Genomic DNA, 24,957 nt, shown 5'->3' on the forward strand with positions numbered 1-24,957 from the left:
GTCTTTGAGGCCAAAATATGTCCCCTTAGTGTTTTTTTTTTTTTTTTTTTACAGCATTGCTGTTTTCTGTTAATGGAAAAGATAACAGCAAGCATGCCCACGTATCCCACATCAGCACAGGGCTCGGGCCCTGACCTCTTCACCCACAGCCCAACCAGACGCAGCAGCAGGCAAATGCATAAAGATCTTCTTTCCCTTGGGCTGGGAAGCTGCTCCTACAAATGCAGTTTCTTTCTTCTGGTCATATATGTATATATACTTTTCTCCCTGCCTGCGCTGCTGCTCCATGTTACGACGTGGGGAGAGGAGAGCAGGTGCTGCACAAAGCCTCTCCCCAGCGTACAGGCTGGGCTTCTCGGGGTGTAGGACACCCACTTCCCCCACCCCCTTCCTTCCCACTGTGTATGAAGACAGGAGGCTGACTTTACATCGGGTGAATTATGGATTCAAGATGCTGAGTACATCATTCCACGGTTTTGAAAGAAAAAATGAAGCACCATATTTTCCTTTTTTCTCAGCCTTGATGCATATGCTTTCTTTAGCTGCCCTTTCATCTGCTGTACTTTTTCCTCAAGTTTCCTTTAAACATTTTTCAGTATATATTTTTTTTCTCTAAACCTTCCTTCAAAATTAGAAACATACATCCCATCTTTCCTAGGCATGTGCTCTTTTTGCACCCAGAAATCCATCTGACCCTCTGTTCTGAAAATTTCAGAAATTCTGGGTAAGAAAACATGATTCTTATTTCAAACTGCTACCTTTGTTCATTTGTCTGTTTTCTACTTTGGCCAGTTTGCCTCTTTGTCTAATCTGTTTTCTTTGGGCTCCTGCCCTCCTGTCTTCTGCACTGGCAGAGGAAGAACATGACAGCAATGGTGAGAACTGGGAAGCTTGTAGGCTGGTGAATCACAGAATCACAGAATGTGATTGGATTGGAAGGGACCTCAAGGATCATGAAGTTCCAACCCCCACCGCCACAGGCAGGGCCACCAACCTTCACATTTAATATTAGACCAGGCTGCCCAGTGCCCCATCCAACCTGGCCTTGAACACCTCCAGGGACGGGGCATCAATGGGACATGGACCAAAAGTGAAAGGCAAGATTTAGCTAAATTGTTCAAAGGCAATCACACTGGAAATGTGAAAAATGTTAATTGTGTGCATCATTGCAGAAGTAAGGGGGAAAAAACATTAATTACTCTGCATTAGCAGTTTTTCTACTAGGAAGTCCTCAGTTTGGAGGGGCAGTTTCTAGAGGGTTTCTACTACCTGTTGCAATCAAGCTTGCTACTAAAAGAGCAAAATGACATCTCTTAGAAGATGACAAGAGAACTTCTTTGTCTAGGAAATGAGAATGTGGACTTGACTCCCTGATCAGAAGGCCCCTTCCCCCACGGATTTACCCATTAGAGGACAGATGCTTGGAATCAGATTGCAGCTACAGTGCATTAGGGCTCACATTTTCGTGGTATTCACAAGCATGCTGAGCTTCCACAGTTGTGGTTTCTATACTTAAAACAGAAGTTCCTAGTTAATTTTACTGCCCCAAGTACTTTTACGTACTGTTAGCAATTAGGATGAAAATAAAAATTGGGGAATGTCTGTACACTTTATAACAGAATGTTTCCTCAGATTATATTTTCTCATACAGCAGCTCTACTGCTTACCCTGGCAAGGCAGGGGTGCTTACAGGGAATTAGATGACAGCGCTCCCAGGCCTCCAAGCTTCCTTTATGTCAACCTTTACTTATACTTGCCTGTGACTGCTCACACCAGTGGGACTCTGCCAGTGGGGCTGAATTGTTCACCTCTTTATTGAGCTGGAGCTATTGGACTACATCTAATGCTGCCAGACTTTTGACCTGACACTGCTGGGGTTGGCTATGGTATGAGCTAGAAAGGCCATTGCCACAGGGAACAGATTGCCAGATGCAGTAACGTGGCTATCAGCTCTGAGCTCACACTGGTACTGGCACACCTCCTGGTCTGTCTGTGCCACAGAAATATGGCCTGGGAAGGGAAGGGAAGGGAAGGGAAGGGAAGGGAAGGGAAGGGAAGGGAAGGGAAGGGAAGGGAAGGGAAGGGAAGGGAAGGGAAGGGAAGGGAAGGGAAGGGAAGGGAAGGGAAGGGAAGGGAAGGGAAGGGAAGGGAAGGGAAGGGGAGGGGAGGGGAGGGGAGGGGAGGGGAGGGAAGGGGAGGGAAGGGGAGGGGAGGGAAGGGAAGGGAAGGGAAGGGAAGGGAAGGGAAGGGAAGGGAAGGGAAGGGAAGGGAAGGGAAGGGAAGGGAAGGGAAGGGAAGGGAAGGGAAGGGAAGGGAAGGGAAGGGAAGGGAAGGGAAGGGAAGGGAAGGGAAGGGAAGGGAAGGGAAGGGAAGGGAAGGGAAGGGAAGGGAAGGGAAGGGAAGGGAAGGGAAGGGAAGGGAAGGAGTATGGAGAGTCACTCCCTTATATTTGCACAGTTCTTTGAAACCCTTTGAGTAAACATATGACAGACATATGACATACATTTTCATCATCTGTGGTGTAAAATCTACCTTTTTACATCTGTGACAAGAAAGTGCCTGTATAAGCATGCATTTTGTAGTCAACAAAGAAGAAGAAAGGAAAATTGCTAGCAAACGTGTCTGTTCCAGAAGGCATTTCTGCCTAATAGGAATATGAGTATCCTGGAAGAAAAGTGCAGGCAGGCATGGCCAAGAATTACATTTTGACCTCCATCCAAACCCACTCAAAGGCATTGTGAGCCTTCCCATTGGTGCTGGTGGGTTTGGGACAAATGTGAGCTGTGTGAAGCTTGGTGCTCCTGGCACGTGGTGAGGTCAGACCCCATGGCTGTGTCCTCAAACAGCAGAAAAGCCCCTTGGTGAGGGCTGTGCTCATAGTATTGTATACAAATCCATGCCGCCCCACTCAGCTGTGTCAGTGACATTCAGTCTCTTTGAGATGACAGTTTCCCAGAATATTCAAGGAACGTTCAAGAAACTCTAACCAGGACTAGTCTCTAGTGTGCGAACTCACGAGCAAGGAAGAGATTCCACAGGCCACATTTCGTTTCCAGATGTCCTCTTCATTTTGAGGACTTTGGATGAAATAGTTGCACTAAGGGTACTTATGAGTCAGGTGGAATTATGAATTTGAGGAGCTGGGAAAGGACTCCAGGTAACACTGCCTCAAGTTGTATCTGTCACAGCAAGTACATGGCCCCATCCCATTTCTTCACAAAGCAGGGTGGGGAGGCTGAAGAACTGGCTCCTGCTTGTTTTCAGCCAGCACTGTGTGCTGGAGTGCCCTTGTTTGAATTAGCAAGTCACCAAGTATGAATCAAAGCGTAATTGTCAGTGCTGCCAGTGGCACTAAGCAGAGCCGAGCTATTAATTTGAGACAAATGGGAGAAATGAGTAAACAGAAAGTTTACTGGTCTATGGCAACTATGGGCCTGAGTGGATGTTCTGTGTCAGTTTTATTTCAACTTTATTGCTTCGCTTTGATCATTTGAAATTACCACTGTTCTCAGCTGGAATTTAGAAAAACTAAAAACATATGATTTCTGAATTAGTTATTTTGATTTTAAAGGGATATTCTGTTACAAACTGTTTTTCTTCCTCTGCAACTTGTCTTTGTATCATTTTTTGCTACACAAATCATGATTTGCATAATGAACATCATGGAATAATTATATTTTGCTGTAAAAATGTTACAAATTCAAAGTGTTGGTAAGTAGGAACTCTTTTTGATTTCAGTCCTACGCATATTTGAAGCTTTAGTATGTCCCGCAGGGACTAATCATGGGTAGAGCTATGTGTATGGTTGAGGCTTTACAGGATCAGAGCCAGCACTTGCCAAGATGTGTGAAAGCAGAAAATGAGGGGGAGAGAGAACCTCAGGGCTTCAGAGCAACAGAAAGGGTTCCTGCTGCAACCAGAGGCAAGGGGCATCTTGCAACTTCATAGTGATTGTAATTATGAATACCGCTAGGGTCATTACTGGAATTCTTCTTGCAAAACACTGGGGAAAGCAGGAAAGGAGGCAATCTGCAGACTCCTGCCTTAGCACCGCGACTGCGCCCAGCCTGGCTGCAAGACCTGCCAAGCCATCAGCGTTCTGGCTGACACTGAGGTCACACATTAATACTTTACAGGCTAATAGGTTCTGAAAATATTTGGAATTGTGGCATATTCTTAATTCCCCATTATCCTTCTGGCCAAAGAAAACCATGTAAGTTGCTCCTGAGGTCTCCACACTACTGTTTGTATTTTAATAGAAAAGCAGTCGAAAATGTTACAGGACTCCCCAAGCCCAATCCCTATCTTGCTTTTAGCTTTCCTCATTCTTTGACACAGTGCTTTTTGAAACAGTCTGGCCAAAATCTGGAGAAAAGTCCAAGGCTTGTATACAGAACAGTGTGTCTTGGGCAATGGCAGCCAAGCAGCCATAGTGGTGGAGTGATGTTTGCTGAATTTCCCATTTTGTTGAGCTCTCCAAGTTTATATGTCAGAGGGCTGAGGGGATGTTTTAGAAACATGTAAACACCATGCAATCACTGATGGAGTTAATGTAAACGCTGTAGCATGTTTTATCTGTTGTCCTGTTGTTTAGTCTGGGGAAGAGGAGAATAGGGGAATGATGAGAGACCTCGAATACCCAAAAGGTTGCTATAAAAAAACGCAATGGACTGCTCTCTCTCTCTCTGAAATTTTGTTAAGGTGTTACGTGAGATGTTAGGAGAATCATTCTAACTCTAACAGTTAGCTAAACAGCTCTGGAGCAGATGACCTGCAAGGGAGTGTTTACACTACCACACCTTGCACTAAGAGTAGGTTGGCTGAAGGTCTGCAGGGATGCTACACAGACCTTGGTTCTTCCTCAGAGCAGGGATGGATTTACTGAAGTGCCCTTCAACCATATTTTCATCTGGAATTGTAATCTCTCCAATAAAGAGACTTTTTAATGCAAATAGACAAATGGAACCACAAGGCCTTCAGATGAAGTCTGCCTTTATGAAATTCAATATCTATTATTACTTCAGCTATGGTGGCTGAGAGTCCAATCCTTACCAAATTAATAAAATTATCCACACCTGCTTTGCCATTCAGGAATCTTAGCTTTAATTTCCACTTTTCTGGAAGCTATACCTGATGTTTTATTTCTCTACATCGACTCTCCAAAACCACAAAGTAATTTAAAGCTGAATTTTATCTTTGAATGTAATAGTGATTTTAAATATTGTTGCGCCCCTTAAGCAACAAATATCTACATATCACACAAGTTAACCTTCCCTGTGATTGCTCTGTATTAATATCTCATTCATTAAACTTGTTCTGTAACCCAGAGTGCCCATCATTACTTTTGCTTGATGTACTTGAGCCACCACATTCTAGTGGCTTGAATGTGCTGTAATTTAAAAACACAGTGAAATTCTATCTGTGTCATCAAGCTTCATTAAATAAATTTTTAAAATGTTATTCTTGTTTTCTTCATAGGTGCATCTGTGGCACTGTTTGCTACTTCATTGTTCATTAAAATAAATAAAAGAACATCTTCATGTTCTTGCCAGTTGCTTGTGTGATCACACAGTAGCTACTTCCAGTTTCATTTCTCATTGAACTAATTCTTGGAATGAGTGAATGAAAGCCTCATAGTGCTCGTCTGTGTTTTAAATCTCTCTCCCATGCCATATTTCTTGGCTTTTAACTTCATTGTTTTTACCTAATACTTCATTAATGTTCCTTAAAAACACGTATGCTTTCAGAAACTTTATTACTAAATTTATCTTCAGATATTACCCTGTTTACATCATCAGTTTTATTTTGCTCATTGATTACAACTTAAGAGGACTGTCAGAGGCGACTGAAAATAATCCAAGGCTGGTGGTAGTCTGGAGGTTTCAGTGCAGCACCTAATGAAGAAAGGGTGTTGGATGAACCATACCTAAGTAAGATGAATAAATTCATTTCAGAAGGTGGAAAAGTACTTGTCTAGGGAGAAACCTTAAAAATTTGGGCAGAGTTTGCCTGGGAACAGTAAAATGCATGTAGGAAGTGTAATCCATGCATCAGTGCGTTACATTGCCCTTTGGAGTCCCATCAGTGGAATGTGGAGCCCCTTTCAATTCCCAGCTAGAAAGCCTTGATGCTTAGCATCCACCTGGTCCATGTTGTAATACAGGACAAATAACAATACAGCAGTCATGGAGAGGAGATGTCTGAAGAAGACTTACTTTTCCTTTTAAAGGTTCTGGAAGTCTTAGTATATGACACAGATTATTACGATGCAGGTGGTGTTTAGAGTTGACTGGACAGCGGTATCTCAAGTGACAACACATTGATTGCCATGCTTGAGAAGGAAAATCTGTGCTTGTTGGTGCTGTTGTAAATAAAACGTAGGCCTGATAAATTAGCAGATTTTATCTTACCTTCATAAAGCACAATTAGTGTAATGTAATCTGTAAGGTTACATACATTGAGTCTTTTAGTTCTGACTAGAGTGTACTATACTGAAATGACTGATCTACAAGCTGAGATCACCCGGATTACTTTAAAATTCATTTTAAAAAATATACCTGTATATTAAGATAGGGAAACCAATTAATTTTTAAACATCAGTCTTGGAAAACACATAATAGGATTTGCATATATTATTGCAAGCACCATGTAAATCAAAATTAAAAGGTATCTCATCTGCTTGTACCTCCATGTGAATTCTTTGACTCAGGCCACATCTGAAAAAAAAAAAACAACAGGAAACACTGTCAGAATTAGTAGGCTCAAAAACTGAGTTCTGCTTGAAGAATGAGTTCTTACTGAAACATATATTACAAAGAATTTAGATGTACTTTCTCCATCAATTTTTGTTGCAGCAGGAGAAAACGACATCGGAAATCTTTCATTGTCATCAATAGAAATGATGCTTCACGGAAAGGTGAACATCATGCCTTGCTGTCATTAACTGGAGTCAGGACTTGCAACAGATCCAGCACAGACGGACAGAAGCTCCCTTGTGGCAGCTTGTTGCCTTCGTAGGCCTCTGTGAGCTTGATGGTCCACCCACGCATGGTCGGTTCTGAGGCTGCGACTAAGCAAACAGGCTGTGTACATAATGCCTTTTGTTGCTGAGAGTCGGTCAAGTGTGCCAATAGGTAACATTTAGAACACCTTTGTAACTGGAAAACGAAAATCCCATTTAGTGGTGCACTCAAGTCTCTAAAAACCTTTACTTTGATCATGGTCATAGCTAGCATTACACCCCAATGCTCTGGAAGCTGGGTTTGGACAATCCAGCACATCTCTAGTGGGACTTCTTTTCAGCAGGGTCTGGTCTTAGCAAGCCATATAACACAAAGATCATTTGTATAAAGCAAGCGTTTGAATAACTTTTAGTTGCATTCAAGTAACTTGGCATTTCACTTAAAACTATCTTGAATATTGGGGAGCTTTTCAGTTCCAACAAGCAGGCTGAAGAACTGATACGTTCACATCTATGCTATTAAACTCAGTCATTTTCAAAAGCTATGCTGCCTTCCAATATGGCAGATGCCAAATTTTTAGGAAGACCTGGGAGAAGCCAAGCTGACAGGAAAGTGAGGAGATAACACCTCTGGACTGACTGACTGCTATCAGTGCTCACCTGAGTTTTTTGGCCAGCAAGGGGTGACTTTGTTGATATGCAGGGTGATGCAGGAAGAGCACCGAGTTGACTCCATCCTGATTGGAGCGTGGGCACAGAATGAGCTGCATGCACACAGCTGGTGAAAAATCATAAAATAATTCAGGCTGGAAAAGACCACTAAAATCATCCAGTCCAACCACCAACCCATGCCCTCCATGCCCACTGACCACATCCCTCAGTGCCATATCTCCACGTTTCTTGAAGACCTCCACGAACAGTGACTCCACCACCTCCCTAGGCAGCCTGTGCCAGAGCCTCACCACTCCTTCTGAGAAGTTTCTGACCAGATCATGAAGGGCATGTGAGAATGGGACAGAAAAGATTGAAAGGAGGCATCAGCAATGGGAACCCAGGCACATCCATGGCTGAGCACGAAGACTACAATGCGCTGGATCAGGCTTGGTAGACACACAGCTTCACATCCACTTAAACTAATTCAAGGCCATGCTGCTGCCGGAGATGCCTCCTGCCCTCACTCCCACTGCTTGCCCTGGTTGCAGGCCCTGCTCCAGGTTCACTTTCCCCTCGGGATCAGTGGCATAAGATTAGCGTAGCAGGAAAGGCAGGTCTACTTTTTGGGCAGCTGTGCGGGCCGAGGAAGCCGTGCCTTAAAGCCAATATCCTGTCGCTGACAGCGACCAGCGCTAGATAAATGAATGGAAGAGATGAGAAAACCCGAAGCAGGTAATTACGGAGCGAGCCGGCCTTTAGGCATTGTCTGCCACTTCCCCCGCCGGTGGCCGAGCGTGATTTATGCCCCGCATCATCCCAGAGCTGCCGTTTCTGAGCACGTTTTCCAGCCGCGGTCGCGGCGGTGCGTTCCCTCCGCGCGCCGTCCCATCCCCGCGCCCTCGCGGCGCCGCCGCCACGGCAGCCCGGGGCGCTGGATTCCTCGCGCTTATCTCTGCGGGCCCGCGGCGGGGCGAGGCAGCGCCGCAGTAGCGGCCAGCTGCCAAGTTTAAATTCAAGTTCTCCTAGGAGTCTTTCTCCTAGAACAAACCGAGAAAGACTCGCAGCCGTTCCGACGGCGGTTACTGTTGAACGCATTATTAGGGCAAAGTCCCCCGGCGAGCCGCCCCCTCGGCCACCTCCCCGCTGGAAGGCCCGGGGGCGGGCAGCGCCCGGCCGGAGCTCCGGCGACCTGCGGCCCACGCCCGGCCTTTCATCTCCGGCCGCGCGCTCCCAGCCCGCCCCGGCGGCCGTCAGCGGAGCTCCTCGGGGCCGGGCGGGGAAGCGGGAGGTGTCGGCCGGGCTCGGCGCGCCGCTGCCCCGCGGAAACTCGTGCGGCAGGAAGGGAGGGCGGGAGCCGGCGAGCGGCTCCTCCTCCTTCTCCTCCTCCTCCCGCGCCCCGGGCCCGGCGGCGCTGGGAGAGGAGCGGCCGCGGCGGGGCCCCATGCGGCGGCCGGGACGGAGCTCTCCGCCGCCGGGCCCCTCCCGTACCGACAGCAGCACTAGGAGCCGCCGATGACCTGGACCAGCAGCATGAGCAGCGGCTACAGCAGCCTGGAGGAGGAGGACTCCGAGGAGTACTTCTTCACCGCGCGCACCTCCTTCTTCAGGAGGCCGCCGGGCAAGACCCGCGCCGCCCCGCAAGTAAGTGCCGAGCGCCGGCTCGGGGCCCGGCCCGCGCCACACGTGTGCGCCGCTCTCCGAAGGGGCGCCTCGCCTCGGCGCTCCCCCGCCAGCTCCGGGGTCCCGCGGGCGGCGGGCTGCACCTCTGAAATCCGTCCCGAAGGGCCGAACGGGCAGGCTGGGGACGGGGTTGAACGGCGCGTGTGCTCGGTAGCGAGTCACCGGCGGGGCTGCGCGCGTCGTGTCGGCGCTGAGTGCGGTGCGTGGCAGCCTGGCTGCCGTCCGGGCGGCGGGGAAGGGCCCTCGGCCGCGGTGGAGTGGTTGAAGTGCTCGGAGGAGATCGGCTGTAAGAGGACTTTGAAGTGAAGAGCCGAGTAAAAACAACAAAAAGCCGAACCCTTCGTAGTCAGCGCTGAAACGTCCGCCTCTAAGGAGGATCTACGGGCAGCGCGGGGCAAGAAGTGCTGGGGAACTCGGGCAGCCGAGCGAAACTCCCTTCGGGAGAGCAGAACGCTCAGGTTCCTGGCAGCACAGCAGTGGGGTAAACGCTGTGTTTCTTTAGCTGAAGCAGCCCAGCTCCTCTCGTTTGTCTTTTCTGAAGCGCGACGTTTCTTTCTAAGCATGGCTTTATCCTTGGAAGCTGATGAGTCAGTTTTCCATATGCTGGCTCCCCTTCCCTTGCTCCTGCTGCTTGCTTGGACCTCTGGTCAGTGTTTGTACAACTCCTGCTATGTTTTCCCTGCTGCATGGAGACTCAGCTAGGAACTTAGCTGAGCCTGGTGCCCTCTGATCAACTTGTGGGGCTTATCAAGAGTCGTGGTTGCCCACAGCCCTTCCCCTAGGTTATGCTGTGCTGCAGAAGCCAACCTTGGTTTCTGTTTCTCCAAGGTTCCACAACTTATTCCTCATTTGTGACTTACTTAAATTTTGAGCCCTGTAACCACCCCTCAGGAAGCTCCTGCTCCCATTTGAGGAAGTGCACGGAGTTTTCTTGAGCTTTGGTTTCCTTCACAGAGTTTGGCAGGGTGCCTGGGCACACCCTCTGCGTATACCTGAGCCTGGGTGCCCTGTGCAGGTATCCTGGGACCAGCATTTCACCATGTCGTTGCTGCCTCCCCAGGGTGCTTTTTGCGGTTCTCTTCTTGAGAGGTCATCTCTTTCTCATCCATGTTGAGTTCTAGCTTCCTGTGAATTCCAGTGACTCTGAAAGCTGGCAGGTCCTGCTGAGCGTCCTTGAACTTCATCTGACCTGCTTGGCTGGAGTTAGCTACCACCTGGCCCATACGAAACACAGAATGGCTTGGGTTAGAAGGGACTTTAAAGCCCACACTGTTCCAAGCCCCTGCCATGGGCAGGGACATCTCCCATTTTACCAGGTTGCTCAAAGCCCCACCCAACCTGGCCTTGAACACCTAGGGTTGGGGCATTCCCGTCTCTGAGCAGTCTGTGCCAGAGCCTCATTGCCCTCTGAGTAAAGAATTTTTTCATCATACCTAGACTAACTCTTTCAGTTTAAAGCCATTACCCCTTGTCCTATTGCTACGTGCCTTTGTAAAACCTTTTTGTCTTTCTTATAACCCCACTGTAAGTAGTGAAAGGCTGCATTAAGGTGTCCCTCCTTGCAAAAGAAGATTACAGAGTCACAGTGCTCTGTGAACAGGTACCTCACTGCTGCCAGACTGTGGGTGGTTGCTGTATAATGGGATGTGAGAGGCCACAGGTCTTGTTTCAAGTCCTAAAAACATGCTTGTGTCTTTGCTTCGTAATGCTGCTGCATGAGTTGTCTTAGCAAGTACTTGTTAAGTAAGAGGTGGATTGTGCAAACATGTAAATCACTGTGTGTGATGTTAATGTTCTCAATCAAGGGGTGAAGGAAAAACAAAAATGTGATGTTCTGGTCTGGTAGCCCTTCCCCAAAGAGTATTGTGGTGAGATGCTGCAGGATATGTGTTTAAGTACGTACTGGGTAGCATGGAACAAATTCATCTGTATTGCTGACTCTGCAGCGTCAGAAACACTCAGCTAAATGTTTCTAGTTATAAAGTTATTGCCAGTTGCACTGTGTCTAATGAGTTAGAGAGGAAAGAAAAAAATCCCCAAACAATGCTGAATGTAGATTTCAACAGTCATGTGGCCAGTAAGAGTGAGTTTCCCCTTCCAGCAATAACAATCATAATAAGACTCTTTGTATGTATGAGGATGTTACTTTTGGTTTGTATTTGAGGTTTAGTCAAAAAATGCATACTATGTCCCCTTGAGCAAAGAAGAAAAAGGGGAGCTATCAGTTATTGTTTCTGTGTCTTTCTCAACTATACAGATGCTAAGTTTTGCAGGGTATTTTTTTATTCTTGCTGAAGACAAAGTGGTGGCAATTACTTTTATCCTTCTGTCTTAACTCCTCCTTTCTCCTGTTCTTTAAGTGAAAAGATTGGTTACAACTTGGAGCTCATGGTGTGCTATGCCTGCAGAACTACCCAGTGGCAGCTCTTGGACTTGTTTTGCATATATTTCCAAAGAAAAGAAGGAAAAAAGGAAATAGAGTAGCTTTGTGAATTTTTGTCTTCCATTTAATGGAGAGGAATGGTCTTACGTATCTCAGTTTCTATGGCTGAGACAGGGTAAAATGGATTGATACCAATTCTGATGTAAGAGTTCTGTAATAGTGTCTTTGGGCTTTGCCAAGTCTTCTGCAGGATGTGGAAAGATTTGTCTCTTCCTCTCTACCACTTTTAAAAACCTGAAGCATTAAAATCATTACAGAGTGTTGCAGGCAGTGGGGTGTTTTGGGGCTGAGGTGTTCAGCTCGTTTTTCAGTCTTACTGAATTTTGCTGTGTAGGCAGTGCAGTGGGCTACCAACCTTTTTTTTTTTTTTTGCAGAAGAAATGAAGGTTAGCAATCCAACATTTGTAGCTTCATTCAATTAAAGATGCAGACTTGAAGCTGAAAGATCTCAAACCTGAATCTGTGTCTGTGTCACCCAAATACAAGCAACTTTTTTTGACTGGATTAAACTGAACGTGGCCCTTTTTTGTGCTCACGGTGACTCATTTACTAAATGAAAAAGGAGGAACTGTAAATATTTTTGTCGTGCCAGTGTGACTGCTCATGTGAGGTGAAGTTACCCATGCGCAAAGGCTTTAGCAAGATCAGACCCGTGCTTCTGTATGATGAAGCCTTTGGAAATCGTCCACTCCCTCCAGAGAAAATACCAAAAGAAGACATTTTGCAAACTTCTGAAAGCTGACCCCTTTCTCTCCCTATTTCATCCCGCCCACCCCCATCTTTTCAGGAAAAGTGAAAACAGTCCTGCCTGCTCCTGCACGCCTGGCCATATGTCTGAGGGAAGTGCATCTTCCTGCCTGCGTTCCTGCACTTCCACAGGCCACCTCCACACACTCTCCCACTCCTAGCAGTGTTGATGTAAATCCTCTCCTTACCTCTCCTTTCTCACACAGCTTGGGGGGTGGTGGTCTTTGAGTGCTGCCATGGATTAGTTCCCAGCCATGCGTCTCACTGGGAGGCTGCAGGTACTCAGGGAATCCCCCGATGAGATATCTCTCTTACACAGGAGGCTGCTTCTGGGGAAGTTCTGCTCCAAGAACAGGCAGTGCTGTGCAGGTCATGGGCTCCTGGTTGTGAGGAGAGGACAAATCTTGCGTTCAGCATCTGAGTGCTGAGTGGTGTGTGCACAGGATGGCTGAATTCTGCTGGAAGTGCTGTGTAAAATATCATGGAGGTACAAAGTTTGACTGTTGGATGCTGCTGTTCTCTGTAAGAAGAAAAGAACTTTTGTTGTTTATGCTGTTTTTTTGTTTGTTTGTTTGTTTTTTTTTTTTTACTATTTCACCCAGGGCTCTCTAGAAATGTTAGCAAGAAAAATGCAGTTGCTTCTTGTGGTTTCCAGAAGCACACACCTTCTTGCTGCTCCTCAGTCCGTGCCGGCTGCCTTGTGCTCAGTGCTGTCCTTCCCCATTTGAGGTCCAATTTCTGCCTCTCTTCCCATTACTGTTCTTGGCCTTCACAGCTTTTGCACCTCCTGGGCATCCTGACCCTGCGCTGTGTCAGGATTCTTGGGGCTTCTTGGGGGCTCAGCCTTTTGGGGTGCTACCCTGCCACACCGTTGTGATTTCCTCCCTTCCCTCCTCTGTGTTTCTCTGTGGGATTTGCAGGTGTGGTAATGAGGGTGGGAGAGGAAGTTAATATAAAGAAAGCTGGAAATGGAAGCCGGATGTGAGAGAGCAGAGGAGCCATGCAGAGGAGAGGCAAAAGGCAGTAGGTGAAAGGCTCATCCCAACGAGGTGACCGTCTTGCTCTGCTACCAGTGCAGAAGATTTGTATCTTTGTTTTCAGTGGATGAGCTGGCATCCATGTGAAAAACAGACTTCTGGGTGCAGAAACCCTTTTTTATATCTGTTCCACATGAGTTTGCACAGTGGCTTGTGGCATTTCAATAAGAAGAGAGACGAAAGCACTTTATTTTGGAAGAAAGCAGTTTCTTGGGGTACAGTGCTGTTTGTAACTACTCAAGTGTAGTTGGCATGGTTTTGTGCTAGCAGTGTCCATTATTAAGAAGTTCCATGTTGTTTGGTTGTTACAGTTCTTCCCAGGTTTCCTTCCCACAACATTCCCCAGAGAAAACAGCTCTCCTGACAACCAGAACAAATGAGGTTTCTAATTATAGGCTCTGTTTGGAGCCGAAGAGGTTAGATTTGTGTTGGACATGTAGTCATGAAGCTTATTTAAAAAATAAAACTAAAAATATCCAGTAATGTGTCTTATTCTTTCTTTTTTTTTTTAATCCATTTGACAGTCGGTGAATATTATGCGATAAACATTGTCGCAGCTAGAACATTTGAAAGTTAAGGCTTGATGGAACCAGCAGCATAGAGACTGTGCCTGTTTTAAGACTTCATCAGTGCCAGGGTAAACCAGCAGTCCTTGTTTCACTCTCTTGTGCTTCGCCCCACTCCTCTCTGAGTGGCTGACACGGTGTTTGTGCCTAAGGAGCTCAGCAGAGCAGGGCTGTTCCCAGCGGAGCCCCAAGCCACTTACCAACGTCTGACAGCCTCTGGAGGTGAGAGGGGATTTATGTGCTTTGCTCCAAGGAACACTGATCGCTGTGCGTTGGTTTATCAGCACAGTTGGCTGATTAATTTATGTTTTGAAGACTTACCTAAAACATATACTGTTTTTAGGTATGAAGTGGGAAACTACTAATGCACAAAAATTAAGAAGCAAGGTTTATGTTCTGTCTCAGGAGGAATTAAAGTCACTGAAACATCTCTTGAGTTCAGCCATCTCAGTGTCCTGACTACAGCAGCACTGCAGGTACTATTCAGACTGGGTGACTACTCTTTTTCCTTTAGTCTGTTACATTCATATAGTATGAGATATATCTTGGGCAGTATTTCTATGTTAACATAAGATTTTGGTTCACTAGCAGTGGGCTGCTGGCTCAGTTGTTGATGTTCATTGGAATATCATCAGATAAACACTAGAATTTTTTTTTTTTTGGTCATTTCTTTGGGAAGATTAGCCTTTGGTTCACCTACTTGAGCTCTGGGGCACAGAAGCTCTGTATAGGTGTTTTGAGATTGGAGTTCTGGTAACGTAACTGAGTTTGGGATAAAAATGAGGCTTTGTTTGAGTGTAAAAGGGCAGAACTGCTGCAGTTTAAAGCTGCCAGATGTCAGAAAGCATCAGGACCTGTATAACTTATGGATTGGAATGTTTAAATTGAGACTTGTTTAGATGTATGAACAGATGTGCAAGATGCAAGGAGTTCCGTTTAAGATGAGGAATCTGGTGGATACAGAAAAATGTGCTGCGGAGCAACTGAGCTCAGCATCATCTGCATACAGTAAGTAGATTTACAAAGCAACCAACCAACAATTATTTGAAAGGAAGGAGAGGATCTGGTAACCTGTTTTCATCATTTCTTATTTCAACTACAGACCTGTGATGAGAATATGAGAAAAAAGCAGAATACCATTTTGGAAGAGGCTCTTGCTGACTAATATTTAGCCATGGCAAGAGCAAAAATATGAAGATAAATGAAGTAAAAATCAATACTGCATTTTGTCCCTTGTGTGAAATGCCAGTGGCAGCAGCGTTGGATTAACAGTTCTTAGTAAACCGATTAACAGAGGATTTTAAATGAAGCAATAGATCTGTAATGCAGCGTTTGCCAGTGACAATAACCTTGTGAACGAAGCCAAGCAATGTAAGTGTCAGGAAGGGATAAATCAGAGTGATGGATGTCCGTAGTTAAGCTCTCCTCTTACAGACAGGCAGCCGTCTCCGCTGACTTCAGCAGCGTGTACCCATCAGGCCAGAGCTGTGCAGTGCGTGCTCTTCTCCCAGATAGATACCGTGGTGGTTTGTGTGTATGGATGCGTTTATCTGTACATGCAGTGTTTATTATTCGGTGTATTTATTGCAGCTTGTCACAGTTAGATGTATACTTTAGATCAAAAGCAGCCTTCCAGTCAGCCACTATGGATCTCCCAGTTTCTACTAGGGAAACTGGAAAAAAAGAGAAGATGGATCAGGATATTAATATATGGTTTTAAAGTAGGGCTACTAAGATGGAGAAGGGTCTGGAGAGTGGCTGAGGTCCCTGTGCGTGCTCAGCGCAGAGCAGAGGAGCTGAGGGGAGGCCTGATGGCGGCTGCAGCTCCTCACAGGGAGCGGAGGGGCAGCGCTGAGCTCTGCTCTGTGTGACAGCGACAGGGCCCGAGGGAACGGCATGGGGCTGTGTCAGGGGAGGGCAGCTGGGGGCTGGGGACAGGGTCTGCACCAGAAGGGGGTGGGCGTGGAACGGGCTGTGCAGGGTGGTGGGCATGGCCCGGAGTGCAGGAGCTCAAGGAAAGTTTGGACAGTGCTCTCAGACATGGGGTTTAGTTTTGAATGATGCTGCATGGAGCTGGAGTTGGACTCAGTGATCCACGTGGGTCCCTTCCAGTTGGATTATTCTATGACTATATATTATTTAATATTATAGATTTATAGAATACGTACACAACATATATATTTTATATTTCTGCTCTCAGAAAGTGGGATCATTCTGTACGTTTTGAGACCTACGTTCAGGAAAGTCTTAAAACCAGTGCATCCCACAGACTTAAGGGAACACCCCGGTGTGACTGAAGCTAGCTCAGCATGCGTTTATCCAGTGCAGTTTGAGCCCTGCTGTGTACTGTCATGGGTTTTTGTTTGTTTAGGTGCCTGTAACGAAGCACACAGATGTAGGCAGGTACAAATTGACTTGGGATGAGTAAATTGTCCCTTTTGGTTTTTCAGTGGTTTTTGTTTTTTGTTGTCCTTGCTCTTTTGCAAGGCTGATGAAATACTGCAGTCAGTTTTGAGGAGAGTACTTCCTTTGTGGACACATATTTGGCTGTGTGAAGTAGCCACGTGTGATTTATGTAGCAATTAAGATCATTTTCTAGTTACTAATCTGTGTGTGTGCTGGAGTGGAATTTGTGCTCCCTTACACAGAGGTATGTTTGCTGTGCTGGAAATAATATCAAGGGCAGCAGTGGTGCCCTGGCCTGGTTGAGGAAGCCTCAGGTGGCAGTGCTGCTCATGTGGGATCACTTACCGTGTGCTGCTGATGGCTTCTCAGTCTCACTCTTCATCTGGGAAATTCTGACAATTCCATGTGAAGTAATTGTGGAAAATGATGTCTGTGTTTCTTTTAGAGATTATGTACAATAGTAGAGTAGAAAATCATTGGCTGTACGTGCAGGAACAAATTACAAAGTAAGTTTATTGTCTGTAATCTTTTATAGTCATCCCTGTTGTCCCTAATTAGGATTGCATTTCTTGTTTTCTGTCTTTTACGTCATCCGCAGGTGTGTGCAGGTACGTGGATGTACAGTCTAGCCATGCTGTACTTTTCCCCACAGTACAGTCGCTGTATTTTATATTTGTGGCATCCAATCCATGTGATCTTTTTAGAGCCAGGTTAATAATAACAAAAACTGAAGATCAGATTTTGTTCTGACTGAAGATAGTATTTGTTTAATAACTAAACAAATGTTTAGTTTTATTTCCAAAGAAGTAGATGTGATCACGATTTGGCTTGTCCCTTTTGGGCCAGGTTGTATTGGTTAATAGTGCAGAAGTAGGTTAACACTTCTATTGATGGATTGTAACCTTTTTGTAGAGAGCTTCCTCTCAGCAACTTCCTATGCATAGCTGTGCCTCGGACCACGATAGCCTGCCAACATGGGAGAGTTTAGTTTAGAAGTTTTATTTAGACTGTGATTTTTCTTCCTTGCTCTCTGCTGAAGATTTCTGCTCACCAGGAACAAAACATGAAGATCTTGCTGTTTGGTCCACAGGTGGCTTGATTTAGTATGTTCACTTACAGATATATCAGCTAAGATTGAGGGTTTTTTTTGTTGTTGTTGTTCTGAGTTAATAGTTTAATTGCAAAGCATCTTCATGGTTCGTTCAAGAAGCATCTGAGAAAGCTGTGTAAACTCTAGCAACTGCACCAGGTTTTTCAGTGTGACTCACAGAGCTGATGTCTACAGGAACTGGCATATTCTTTAAATTAAAAATATGGTGATTGCATGTTGTGTATTGGGAGAATTGACCTGTGTTGTTTGTGCTGGTGTCTGAAATGAAGAACTTCAGTGTTCAGTGCCACTGACATCAGCGTTAAGCCAGTGCAGCTTTTTTGTGTGTGTGTGACAGATGCAGTTTGCGTTCAGTATTATGATTTTTAATAGGTTATTATTGATGTGTGCAAAGATTCTGTAGTGTAGGCATAGACAGGTGTCTTACGTTACCCTTTATGAAATTTATTTTCATGTGTGGCTCTGGTTAGCTTGCTGATAGTAGCAAGATGTACATGTGGTGGGTAACCTGGGCTGTGCCTGGAGAGCTCAGCAGTTTGTGCCACGGCCAGCTTCAGGAACTGGTCCTCTGGCTGCACAGGTGTAGTCAGTCCCTTGTTCTGTTACTCTGCATGTGCTCTTACCTTAGAAATGCTCTCCCCATTGCTTTCCAACAGAAGCATAAAAAAAATCCGTTCACATTTGTACACGTGGGAGCGATGTCTTGTGTCCTGGACAGAAATGGGCTGTTCAGTCAAAAGCTGACGCTTAGAGCAGTTGCTGCCTCACATGCCATACACAAAGGCTGGCATCAGAAGAATCCCAAACACACATGGGAGAATCACTTGTGCAGATGGCCTGGTATGAGCTGTAGTCAGACTGCTGGGTGATCTGCAGAAAAGTACTCTACCTTATGAAGGAAGACTTAATATTTCATTATGTCATGATATTCCCAGCTTGCACAGAGCCTGATTTAGCAAAGCATCACTTGACAGTGTCTACATAAAATGTAGCCTTGTAACTCTAAAATATGTATAAGTGTAAGGTTTTGTGAGCTGATTTTGGTGTGAAATCTAATAGAAGGAAGTTTCTAGCTTTTGCATCAGTTATCAGGCTGGGTTAAAATAACCAAAATGCCTAATGTGATATTCAGGGCCCTCAAATTCTTGAATTAAGAATACACCTTTTTTCCTTTCAAAGAATATGCAGTATGGGATGATGACTAATGGCAGGAGTCCTAATCAACTCCTTCTGTAATGAAAACCATTTAACTGCTGCTAGAGAGCTGTTAAGTGGATCTCATCACCTGAGTGGATGGGTTCACAGTAGCTGGAAAAGATATTTTCATGTAGTTGCACCACTGCGGAGTTCAGTCTGGAATTTCTTTTTGTATTTGCCAACATGATTTAGTTATTTCCATGAGAAAGCGATCTTATGATACAATCGAATTGCTTTAGCTATTTTTTGGTTCACCAAAGTGGTAGAACACTAATGTACGTACCTATGGTGGTCTGAGCTTCTGGATATGGTCAGATACACTTCTGAAGTAGGCCATCACATTATTTTCAGCTGCGTTTTTCTATTCTCGTTTAATTAAGTGCATAAAGAAAGAGTTGCCTTCCCTAAGTTTATTTCTAAGGGCTCCATGACTGACAGTATAAAAAAAATATTCCTCTACATAATGCAGTGGTATTTTCTTTCATTCTTCAGGGTCCTGGCCATGTGGGAAACTGTTTTATTCTTTGGGGTACAAATTACTTTCTCTTCTCCTTTTAGTCTGAGACTTGCTTGCTCTGCTGTGGTTTGTACCAGAATTGCTGACAAATGTAAATACCTTCTCTCAACATACCCATCTAAGCTGCAAAATATTGCTTTGGGGTCTGACTTGGCCTTCATGGGAACAAGTTTGTTTTCACAGAATTTGAAAAAAGGTATTAGTGTTCAGCTGACCATGTGATCCACTCTGCTGAACTTCTGTCAGGCCCTGATTTGTGTGGAAGGTATTTTAGAGAGTTTTAAAATGAATAAAAAATAAAACACAACTGGTATAGAACCACCATCTTTTAATAGAGGTGGACTGAAGAATGTTTTCTGCAAGATTCTCTACCACAGTTGCATTTTTTTTCCTGAAAAAACTACCTAGACTGTATAAGTGAAGAAATAAAAAAAAGAAAAACTGGAGTGTGCCCTTACCACTACCTTAAGCCTATGTGCAGAGGGACTTCTCAAGATGGATTTGGCTGTGAGATCTGAAGTTTTTCGTCACCCTGGTTCCAAATCCTTGATCTTCTGTAAAATGAAGCAGACAGCTGATGTTCTTAGCTCAGTGAGACTTTAAATTGTGCATTAGGCTGAGTGCTAATTAGCCAGCACGCAGAATGGGTAGTTCTTCCTCCTTAAGCCTTAATCACAGCATGCACAACATTGTCCTTGCTAAACGTCAGATATTCAGGTGAAAAGAAAACCCAGTGACATTTCATAGGTCAATGGACATCAAATATGAAGTGACTTGAATGCTAGGAGCGCATTGCATCGGGATTTCCTCTTTTGTCTATTAAATCATAGGGTGATGGTCAGTGCCTTGACATTATGACAGCCCATTTGTTATAAAATATAGGGAAAGTAATGCCTGGTTTACACATTTCTCAAGTGAATGAGAATGAAGGTGTCTGTTAAACAGTAACAGTACAGAAATGTCCAGCTGTCAGAAAATCAAGCAAGTTCTTGCGAAACATAGCAGGTGGTGCAAATGCAAATCAGTTTAACTTCTCTTTGATCATGGAACCACAGGGAGGTTCCCTGGGAGGCTAATCCTGAGCTTTGTCACCAGATGCTTTGTGCTCACCTGAGCTGAGCTGGGTTTTCAGTGACTGAAGCTCTTAGCAACACGCTGCTGTTTTGGCTTGCTCCCGTCACTTGGTTTGTTCTTCAGCTGCCAGTGCTGAGTGTACTAATGGCAGCAGTGGGCATGAAAGCCTCTTTGGAGCAGTGTTGGATCTGCTGAGTTGAGTTCTAAGGTAAACTTCATTTTTCTTCTCATAATGGGCACGCTGGAAAGAGTCATTCCCCTTCAGCGGTTTCAGGGACTGTCCTGGCAAAGACCCTTAGCATGGTGATCATAGCAAGGCTTTGAGCATTCCAGATACCCATGTGTTCCATTGCTTTTCCAAAACAGAGGTGTTAATATGCCTTAGCAGGACTAGCAAAGGGTTCAAGTAAGTCACAAATGTTTCCAATGGATCAGAAATTGCAAAATGTCTTTAATATATTTCTGTCTTCTACTTATGGCATGCATCTGCCTGGTCAAGGAAATAAATTTATTGCAGAATAATTAGGTATGATTAATAATATCACAAGTTATTTTGTTTTATGGATAGAATTGATGGGTTTGTCTAAGTTGGCAGCTGCTGTTGATTCAGTTGCATGTTCACATGATAAGAGGCTTATCTCAAGATGTGGGAACATGATTGTTTATACTGTACTATAAGGTTGGTATTATGTGAAGTGGAACATCAAAGCAGTTTCTGATTCTCTGAACTTTAAAACTCACAGCTGATTTAATTAAAAAAAAAAAAATTAAAAGCAACATTTTTCTCCACCCACTAAAACAGACCCCAAGTGTTCTTCAAAGCATATTTAGTTTGAATAGCTTGGTGATTTCTTCCCTGAGGCATTTTTGAAGTTCCAGTTACCACCGGAATATGAAGATGTAGCTTTGAATTGTGAAGATAATAGACCATTAAGAGGCATTTGCCTCTTAAGATGACAAAATGGCATGTTCTGTAGAAACAAAAATAGCCAATAAACCTGATGATATTTCCTGTAACACTCGAAAGTTCATGGCAAACTTCTTTGTGATTCATAACCTGAAATTGCTCTTGAAGCAGCTTGGTGAAACACATTTTTAAGCATGTTGGTATGCTACTCACTCTTGCTTTCCCCCTTGCCTCAAAATTGAATCAGGGATGTGTGTTAAAATGAGCTTGCTTAAAGCCTTTGTGGCTCATGTTAGAAAAATCTCATGACATGTAACACAGCTTTTGCAGTTGTTAGCACATTTTATGGAGAATTTTAGGTAGGTGCTCTGTGATACGTGCCTGGATTTAAAATCTTACTTAAATAATAATCCATATGTTTTCATCTTGAGAGGTAGATGTGGAAGAAAAAAAAACAACAAACATCTTTCTGCAGGTGTTTCACTTTTGGTGGTAACTGTGGCAGTAACGAGACAGCAGAGCAGTGTTAATTATTGAAGAATTGTTGGTAGTAGCACTGGCATTTCATTATTGCGAAGGCATGAAGCATTACAGTGTAGTTAGTGCAATCAGTAGAACTGCAGTGCTGTTCCCTGAGTTTGGGAAGGAACTGCTTTTTTAGGTATTTCCAGAGAATCTTTCTCTCTCTTCCCCTATCCCCTCACTGCTGCCTTCCCAGAGAGATGCAGACTTTGACTTGATTGTTCCCAATACTTAAAAGGTAAGCAAAAAAATTTGAAATATTGTGGTGATGCCCTACTGAAACTTTGAACTGGAATTAGCTTCCATTTTCTTTCAATACATCAAAAGATGTACTTTCCTGAGTACCACTTGCTCTTTTCCCTCTTCGTTCTTCACACCATGGGGTTTTATGACTCATTATGTATTCTTACAAAGTCTTCTAATTCTTATGCTGGTCAGCATGGGTTATCTGTAGTTCAGTATATACCTTTTTCCTTCAAATTCTTATCCTCACCATCATCTCCACTTTTGTTGAAGTTTATGTATACAAAATGTTTTGGTAAAAACTTGGCGAATTAGAGGTAAGCTGGTTATCAGGATGTACCCAAGGTCAGAGCACAAACCTGATGCGCAGCTCTTGGGGTACTGTTCTTGTTTGGACAGTTTGTAGAGGGGGCTGAGCACTGCCAGTTGTCCATTCTCCGAGACTCATCCCATGAACTGAGAACAAATGATGTCTCACAGGATAGGAGTGTTGTTAAGGAGCAATTCATAGAATCATAGAATGGCCTGGGTTGAAAAGAACCACAATGATCATCTAGTTTCAACTCCCTGCTATGTGCAGGTCGCCAACCACCAGACCAGGCTGCCCAGAGTCACATCCAGCCTGGCCTTGAATGCCTCCACGGATGGGGCATCCACAACCTCCTTGGGCAACCTGTTCCAGTGTGTCACCACCCTCTGAGTGAAAAACTTCTTCCTAATATCTAAGCTAAACCTCCCCTGTCAGTTTAAAACCATTCCCCCTTGTATTATCACTATCAATCCATGTAAACAGCTGCTCTCCCTCCTGTTTATATGTGGCCTTCAAGTACTGGAAGGAACTTCATCCTACTGGAAAGAAATTCATCCTACTTCTATTGATTGTGTCCTGTAACATCTTGGCAGCACACCTAAAATGCAAATGTGGCAGGTCTAGGGTTATTTTAGAGCGTGGCTGCCATCACTTGAGAAGAGGGTGTGGTTTCACTGCAGCGTTAGTTTAATTAAGTTAGTTTTAAGGCAGACCCATTCCTTGAACCAGCTTGCTGTGTGGCTGCTCGAGGAGCTGTGCTGGTGCAAGTGGCTGAAGGAATGCACAGGTGGGGAGGGTGGGACCTCAGGAAGCCCCATCTGGGCTTGTCTTACCTGGCAGAGCTGTGCTTTGGGATTGCTCCGAGGAAGAGCCTCAGCAGAAGTTGCAGGGAGGATGTGCCTTGGAGTGCTGGGATGGATTTCTTAACTGCGTGCTCAATAGAAATGCTTTGGGTAAGCAGAAGGTGGAAAAATTTGTTTTAAATGTATAGGAGATAATGAAAAGAGATAAGCAAGGAGAGAGTAGTACAATTTACTCGGTGGGAAAAATTGCTTATGCTTTAGGCTTTGATAAAGTAGAAAACGGAAAAGGATTGCAATGTAAACTTGGATTTACTTGCGGATTTCTGATGCTAAAAATGAATGTATTTGTGTATTTTTAGCTCTTCATATTTTCTGTGGCTCTGGATTCCTCTCTGAATTGTTCCCTAAAACAGACTTTATAGACCAGTTCATCCATTTAGAGAATAAGGTTGAGGGCACTGTTTTAAATGTGTCAAAATGCATTTTAAATGTTATGCCAGCCCAGAAAGTGGCTTTTTGTTATGTAGCACTCTTTCCTGTGTTTTAAAAACTGCAGGGAGGTTCCCTTGCTTGACAGTTCTGGAGTGGGAGAAGGTTGGCATAGCTTTATTAATCTACTTGAAGAATGTATCATCAGCATCATTTTTGTGCCAGTTTGTAACAAGTCTTAGAGCTGAGAGTGTCTGCTTCTGGTAATTATTACAGAAATCAACTTTGTGCCATGATTTAACTGTTGTATATTGGACTTTATTGGTCATGGCATGTCTCCCCTGAGACAGGAGATTTAGGTTAGATATTAGGAGGAAGTTTTTCACACAGAGGGTGGTGGCACATTGGAACAGGTTGCCCAGAGAGATTGTGGATGCCTCATCCGTGGAGGCATTGAAGGCCGCTGGATGTGGCTCTGGGCAGCCTGGTCTGGTGGTTGATCACCCTGCACATAGCAGGGGGTTGAAACTAGATGATGATTGTGGTTCTTTTCAACCGTGATTCTATGAATTAGGAATATTTTCCCAAGTATAGGCAGCTTTTTGGATGCTACTACTGCTCTAGAAAAACATATCTTCTCCTGAGTAAAAGACACGAGAGAAATGCAGGTGAAAAAGGAGCAACTGCTGTGCAAGTGGAAGCTCCACGGGTCAGTAGGTGTTGGCCCACTGAAAGGGGAGAAGGCTGGCTATGTAAGCCTTCTGTCTTTCACTAACCACAAACAATTGGGCCTCATGGCTCCTGACTGCTTAATCATTTATTTTGTTCATTTCAAAGAGGGAGAGCATCACTTGGTAAGCTTCTGATCAGACTGTAAGGCAACTGTACCGCTCTTCTTTTCCCTTTTTTCTTCTTCTTTTTTTTTTTTTTTTTTTTTTTTTTTCAGTCTGGCAAGACTGGAGATGAAAAATAGAACTAGTATAGTCAGGGTCATGGGAAATACTGTAGCTATATATGCTATTGGTGTAAGAAAATACCAAGTTTAAAAATATACACAAAGTGATACCTCATTATTTGACAGCTTGGATCTAGTCTCTTACTTTGTTTTAGAGGTGAGATGTCTCCTCCATTCCTTGCTCTCTTAGGTGTTTCCTTTGACAAATACATGAATCTGCTCCAGATGCTTTGTTTAAAACAAGTAAGGAGCGAGAGAACTGGGTGCCACCAGCAGGAGCAAGCACTGTCTGACACTGCTGAGCCCTGAGAGCATTTGGAGGGCTGTCTCTTTTCTAACAGTCTCAGAACTCAGCCTGTAGATAAACATAATGCAGAGGGTCACAGAGGAAGGGT

General features: G+C 44.5%; 2 protein-coding genes across 5 annotated transcripts in view; one reads left to right on the forward strand and one right to left on the reverse strand.

The window, feature by feature from the left end:
- The window catches only part of RASSF3 (Ras association domain family member 3), a 101,934-nt gene that overhangs the window by 42,228 nt on the left and 34,749 nt on the right, over positions 1-24,957 (forward strand). The window contains exon 3 of one of the 4 annotated variants that reach the window (XM_090138350.1): positions 55-2,044. The exons of 2 other annotated variants lie outside the window; for them this stretch is intronic. In XM_090138350.1, the coding sequence (XP_089994476.1) occupies positions 55-366 (312 nt within the window). In that variant the 3' untranslated portion in view covers positions 367-2,044. Of the gene's footprint in view, positions 1-54; positions 2,045-9,002; positions 9,257-24,957 lie in introns of those variants that run through there. One more of the 4 variants, XM_031589519.2, reaches the window with a different exon arrangement.
- Positions 5,472-9,058, reverse strand: LOC116226671 (uncharacterized). Its single transcript, XM_090134351.1, has 5 exons — positions 8,664-9,058; positions 7,622-7,739; positions 6,686-6,716; positions 6,216-6,361; positions 5,472-5,894 (listed from the first exon to the last, which is right to left on the reverse strand). Exons 1-5 carry the CDS (start codon positions 9,056-9,058, stop codon positions 5,883-5,885), a joined length of 702 nt encoding a protein of 233 aa, XP_089990477.1. The 3' UTR covers positions 5,472-5,882.

This window comes from Phasianus colchicus, chromosome 1 (assembly GCF_987193195.1).
Source record: "Phasianus colchicus chromosome 1, bPhaCol1.hap1.1, whole genome shotgun sequence".
Taxonomy (NCBI): domain Eukaryota; kingdom Metazoa; phylum Chordata; class Aves; order Galliformes; family Phasianidae; genus Phasianus; species Phasianus colchicus.